The sequence below is a fragment of the Musa acuminata genome, chromosome BXJ1-1 (genome assembly GCF_036884655.1).
Source record: "Musa acuminata AAA Group cultivar baxijiao chromosome BXJ1-1, Cavendish_Baxijiao_AAA, whole genome shotgun sequence".
Taxonomy (NCBI): Eukaryota; Viridiplantae; Streptophyta; class Magnoliopsida; order Zingiberales; family Musaceae; genus Musa; species Musa acuminata.
In genome coordinates, this window is record NC_088327.1 from 1,712,930 (window position 1) to 1,719,644 (window position 6,715).

General features: G+C 41.1%; 1 protein-coding gene across 1 annotated transcript; it reads left to right on the top strand.

The window, feature by feature from the left end:
* Positions 1-1,035: 1,035 nt before the first annotated feature.
* Positions 1,036-6,416, top strand: LOC135594695 (probable prolyl 4-hydroxylase 3). Its single transcript, XM_065085181.1, has 8 exons — positions 1,036-1,385; positions 1,465-1,546; positions 3,584-3,681; positions 3,775-3,872; positions 4,796-4,925; positions 5,043-5,230; positions 5,405-5,492; positions 6,102-6,416. The coding sequence occupies exons 1-7, from the start codon at positions 1,162-1,164 to the stop codon at positions 5,476-5,478; spliced, it is 894 nt and encodes a 297-aa protein (XP_064941253.1). The 5' UTR covers positions 1,036-1,161; the 3' UTR covers positions 5,479-5,492; positions 6,102-6,416.
* The last annotated feature ends 299 nt before the right edge of the window (positions 6,417-6,715 follow it).

Here is a 6,715-nt window from a genome sequence, read left to right on the forward strand (position 1 = left end):
TATTAGCGACGCCAGGCAAGATTTTTATTTTTTTGTTCCATGGAATGCCGATGCAGGTGCTGCCACTCTCCATTACTTCTCTCGACTTGCACTCCGAACTTGGAATCGATGATCTTCCAACCATGCTGACCGCTGCCACGCTCCATTGCTTCCACTCCGCCCACCCTGCTCGCTCCTTCTGCGCCACCTTCGCACGCGTGATCCCAAGGTGAGGCCCACCTTGTGTCTTTCTACTCCCGTGCACGCGTATTTGATCCTCAGTTCTCAGACCTTTGAATCTGACGGTTGACTTTTCCACGTATCGTTCGTTCCACGCTCCCACAGAGAAACGAGAGAGAACTCCATGGTTTTTCTTAGCCGAGTGAGCTCGGGGGGGGGGGGGGGGGGGCGGTCACCAGAAGCCCACCCTCCTAAAACCGGTTGACCACGTCGTCTCCGTCTTCGTCGTTGGGGTGGTCAATTGCCATCGAGCCGATGTCAGGTCGGTGGGGTCAGGGTTCCGACTTGGCTGATCTACCGGACGCCACAATGGCGGTGGCCCCCCACGGGTTTGGTATAGCACCAACCGTATTTTGGTGTGGTGAGAACATGGAGTTGCAACCCATTGTTTCTCCGCCATGGAACCCACCCACAAGACGGATCCCGCAGCTGGAGACCAATCGGAAAGCAGCCCTTTGTTTGAGGCCTCCCCCGGAAACGCAGGACGCGGTCGGGGCTCAACCGCGTGGGCCCGACATGACAAGTGGTGGCAGAGGAACCGTGTTCCCTGTCTCGGCCGAGACATGTGAGCTTAACATAATCAAATCAGCTGCGACCCGGGGCAGGTCGTTCCCTCGACATTTCCGGATCCTCTCCAAACACCGAATCGTGGTATTCATGAAGACTAGGTGGGCCCCTACGATCTGACGGATGCGATGCAGCAATTGGAAGGTTCCGATTCAAGCTCCAAGTGAAGAGGATCCGCCACCTCCTTCCCTTCTGCTCGCTGAGCTCCCGTTTTCTCCCGCTCAAAACGACCTTGTGGGCGACACCGCCGCTGATCCCGTCCGCGACTCTTTAGACCCGCCTCCAAACCACCGTGCTGTCGATGGTCACCACTTCTTCTTCTTCCTCCTCCTCCTCCTGTTTTAAAGTGATCGACTACGCAAGCCGTAGTGGGGCATGGCATTGCTGCGGCCGCTCATGGCGAAGGCGGAGGCGCGGTTCTCCAACCAGAGGTTCTTCTTCCCTTGTCGGAAGTCGAGGACCTACACGCTGGCCCTGACGTCGCTCCTCGCGCTCTCCGTCGTCCTTCTCGTGCTCCTCGCCCTCGACGTCCTCTCCCTCCCCATCGGCCCACTCTTCGCACCCAGTCGCGCCCACGATCGCTCCCACAGCGAGAAGACGTAAGAGTTTCCGATCCCTTTCTCGTGGATTTTGGCGGTCAGGCATGATGATTTGACCGCTTTTTTTTTGTTGGTGCAGGGAGGGGTTCGTCCAGAACGGGCGTCAGTGGACGGAGGTCATCTCCTGGGAGCCCAGAGCTTTCGTCTACCATAATTTCTTGGTTAGTTTATTTCTCCTTCCATTCTTTATTGTTTTCTTTATTCATGTGTCCGTTCGAGCTAAATTCATGTGATTTGTGCGATTGGGGTAGTACGGATTTAGAGAGGTTCTTTCTTTTTTTGTGTGGTTTTTCTTATTTTTGTGGGAATCTAAGCTCTGAAACCTTAATCGATTCGGATCTTCCTGGTAGGTGAGGATTGACGCTGGAGCTGTCCTGTATTCATGCATTTTATCCAACAGTAAACATGCTTACTTGATACTTGGAGAAGATGAAGAATGTAGCGAAGTTCAAGTTTCCCTTTTCCGACTTGCTGGCACTTGATGCACTGTGTTTGCCATTGTTCTTGATTAGATTTCATGGAATCGATTCTTGTTGAAGTTGCATGCATCACAACACCTTAGTTCAGGTCATGCAAATGTTTCCTTTTACTCTCCTGCTTTTATGCTTATGAAATTGACCTCCAATTGCTCAGAGGTAAAGAATACAAAGTCTCCTATTCCTTATCATAGGATTTTTCCATCAGGCTTTTGGGGACGTTATAGTTTGGGAATATATTTAATATTATTAACTTTCTTCTTGTGCAATCTTGCACATAGTGACGTGTTTTGCCTCACTTCTGTTACTAAGTCGGTGACATGTGACATATAACATGCTCGAGGAATTATTCGTTTTGGATGAGCCCGTACAGTTTTGTCTTTTTAGGATGAGCTCCAAGAAGGTACTTTTAAGGGTAAGGGTGATGCTAGAGACTTATGAGTCTTTAGTTCCCCTGTTCTTCAATCAATATGGGACTAAATGTTCTTATCCGTTGAAAGTGATAAGTCAATATTTTGTCATCATTAGTGCGAGCATGAAGGCTCGTGAGGAATTATCTGTTTTGGGTGAACCCATACAGTTTTGCCTGTTTAGGATAAGCCCTAAAAGGCACCTTTGAGGAGTAGGGGAATCAAGGGCTTAAAACCCTCTAACATCACCCTTATCACCAGAGATACCTTTTGGGGCTCACCCTAAAAGGGTAAAACCGTACAGACTCACCCAAAGTGGACAATTCCTCATGAGCCTTCATGCTCGCACCAATGACAACAAAATATTGACTTATCAGAATGGTGCTAGGAGGGTCATGAGCCCTCAGCTCCCCTATTGGGAGGCATTGATAAGGGCATTGAGTCCTACATTGGTTAAGGAGTAGGGGGAATCAAGGGCTAATAAACCTCTAGGATCACTCTTACCATCAAAGGTGCTTTTTGAGGCTTACTCTGAAAGGGTAAAATTGTGCGGGCTCATTCAAAACAGACAATTCCTCACGAGCCTTCGTGCTCACACCAATGAAAAAATGTTGACTCATCAATGTATAAACAAAATCTGATCAAAATATAATCATATGCCCAATACCTCATCTAGAGATGTCTCTCGTTATTGCATGAAGTTTCATAATTCATTGTGTCTCCTTGGCTCCTTTGCGGATATCAGTTCTCTGTGGTGGCATGCGATGACCGAAAGTCATCATGACTTGAAATTCCTACAATCTGCTAGGTCAACCATCATATTCTGAACTCAGCTTTAGGCATATGATTTAGATGTATTTTTTGGTCACATCATTAATGTTTACACTCCCTGGCAATCACTTGGTGTCAAACCCCTTGCGGTAATCAACTAACAGTATTTTCATGATGTTTTCCTTAATTCACTTGAGAACACAACAAACAGATTGCATTTCAAGGTGGTATCTAATTGTTATTCCTACTCCATAGCCTTTTTCTATGCAATTCTCTTCAACTCTGTCTTGGCAGCTAAGATGATCATTAAATGTTTTATTTTAGATAATGCAACAGCTGTAAATTCTTTGCTGTTAGTGTCATACACTGTGTTTGATGGAAACTAAGTTGTTTCCACGAGAAAACACTTCTTAGCAAATGTTATTAGTCTGCATGGGGTTTATCAATTACTACTTCCTCATTTTCTTGTGCCTCTATTTAAGGGCGGGTGGATTTTTATCTGTGCACTATTTACATATTGATTCAGAAGTGTTTCTAACAGTCCAAGGAAGAATGTGAGTACATAATTCAGCTGGCAAAGCCTCATATGAAAAAGTCAACAGTTGTCAATAGCACTACCGGTGGGAGTGAAGATAGCAGGTTATCAGTATTCATCCATCTGTCAAAACTTATAATTTTGACTTAATCAAGAGCTTCTCAACAGTCAGTACTCACATATGTATTTGCTGATAGTGTTCGAACAAGCTCAGGCATGTTTCTTCAAAGAGGACGTGATAAGATAATCAGATCCATTGAAAAAAGGATAGCAGACTATACCTTCATACCTGTAGGTAAGTTATTGACAAATGAAATCGATCGATACTAGTTTCTGTAGCTTCTTCTTTGATACAACATCTTGAACCAATTTTCTCAGTTTTTAAAGGCCTTATACAGAATTATAAAGGAGATCAATATCTAAGAGAAAATCTACATATCTGGAAGACATTCAATAAGTGAGATTATACATGGTTTTCTTATACATTGTTTTCTTCATGAGAGCCACTAGCCAATTAATATCTTTCCTGCTTTAAAGGCAGCCTATGAAATCTGAACAATATAATTAATGAAATTTGGTCGAAGGAAAAAAGGGATGAGCTTTGGAGGAGGCTATATGGTTAGAACCAACAACATTGGGCAGTGTAAATTTTCAGAAATGATATGGAAAAGACAAATACAAATCTGTAGAATATGCAGAACATTTCAGGATAACCATTGCAGTTTTAGATGGGAAATTTTAAATCCATAATCGTCTTTAGTTGCTTGTTTATATTGTTTCCTTATCTGATATTTTCTGTACAATATATAGGTGCAGGAGGAAGTATGATGGGAACTTGGCAATTTGCAATTTGGTACAAGGGAAAATTAGAAGAACATAACTGTGGAGAGTCTAAATGATTCAGACATAAAACATGATAACTTTTTTTGGTATTTTAAATATATTTTGTTGAACGATAAAGTTATTTCCATCGCATTAATGCAAAAAGTAAAACGCTGAATGATTCTCAGAAAAAGAATATATATAATGCTAAACTGCAAGATATTTTTCTTTAGGTTTCTTGACATCTTTATTTAGTTCAAGGAGCATAGTTTATTGCTGTAATATATCAACTAAAGATCACCAGTTAAGCTAAATTCGTCTTGTAAAATATTTTTGCACTTGACCTTTACTTCCATCATGGATTCCTATTCTGATCTGATTCATCTAATTATATAGAGCATGGGGAGGGACTCCAAGTTCTTCATTATGAAGTTGGTCAGAAATATGAACCTCACTTGGACTACTTCGCCGATGAATTCAACACTAAGAATGGGGGTCAGCGGATAGCTACCTTCTTGATGTATCTGTATGTGACTTCACATCTTAGATTCCCTTAAGACTGTGTTAAGGTTGCATTAAACTACTTATCACTGAAGCCATCTCTGTGGTTCTTCCTTTATTCCTTTTGATATCCTATGGACAGTTCGGATGTTGAAGAAGGTGGTGAGACAGTGTTTCCTAATGCCAAAGTCAACAGCAGTTTGCTGCCAGGGTACAATGAGCTATCGGATTGTGGAAAGGCAGGTCTTGCTCTAAAACCAAAGATGGGAGATGCCTTACTCTTCTGGAGCATGAAACCTGATGCTACTATGGACCCATTAAGTTTGCATGGTTTGTTGCCCATCATATCTTTATTCAGAGAAGTTTCTATTCAGGAACCCTGACATAAAGTATCTTTTGATGTAACAATAATGATTCTTTCTTTATAAATCATGTTGTATCTTCTGAAAAAGTCCTTATTGACTAAAAGCTTATGCCAGAAGATTTTCTGATTCATTCTTGCAGGTGCATGCCCTGCAATTAAGGGAAATAAGTGGTCTGCTCCAAAGTGGATGCGTCTCCATGAGTATAAAGCTTGATATTTTCACTGAAGGTACTTTCCTGCTTCCACATCCGCAATATCTTATAAAAGTTTAACATCTGAAATTTAAATATTCCTTAATAAACTAATAGTTGCCTGTTGCACAAGATCTCATGGTCCAAAGCCATCTTTTGGAATTTATTGTGTCCCTGCCAAGTATGAGTTATTCCTCAACTTTATGTATTAAAAGTTATAACATCTACAAGATTGTGATGCTGAAATCATAAAGGTGGAGTTTTATCACAAAGCCTGACATGAGTTACAGCTTCAAACAGCACAATTTTTGCAAACATGATTAATTACCTATTAGTACCTCTGTTATGCTTAAGATGTAAGTGTTCCTACCACTAAAAAACTTTCGTTTGATAAAATCTTCAAAATTGAGTAGGAACATAGGACATCCTAGAAAAGAGAATTTCTTTTGATCTTTTTGTAATGGGTATCACATCTGTTTTTCTTCCTCTTGTTTTGCTTCTGTCATCAATGCCATTTTTCATGCATGTCAACACTCTTTCATTCAAGTTGCTGATGGTGTGAAGAGAAAGTGGGCTCTTAATTGAAAATTGAGGAGTTATATTTCATTCATGTCAATAATCTTTTTACATTGTTTCTTTTTTGCAGGAGATAAGTTCAAGTGGCTGCAATCTCCACTGTATTTATCAGCAAAGTCTCTACCCAACTCGAAACAATCGTGCTGCTTGTCAGTCTTGCCAATTTTTTTTTGTGTGTAGCATACATGATAAAAAAAGAATACTTATTTCCTGCAGCAGTTCTGTTTTAGTTTTAGAAATGCTGATGTTTTATTGTATGTAATATTTGAGAATTATGTTTTAGTATTTTTTTTGTACCGAAAATACAGTAAATAATGTATCGTTGATACGCAGACTTTAATATTCTACTCATGGATTTTGGACCCTACTCTTGTTATTAATCTCATCTGTGTTTTGTCCAAATGGTGCAAACTTTCTTTCAAGGCATTTTCCACTTCACTTTGAAATACCATGCTTCCATCTGAAGCAAGGTTGAATGGCTGCTTATAATGGATCTGACAGTGAAAGTTTCATATTTTTATATCTACAGCACAAAATTAACCTTCAATGTCTATTACATCTGGAGCATTTCTTGTGATCATGTTCTGTGAAGTTGAATATTATTTGATTGTGATGTGTGACATGATCTTTTATCAAGTATCATTAAATTGCCATTTGGCCAATTACAGCTGCTAATTTTTTTTA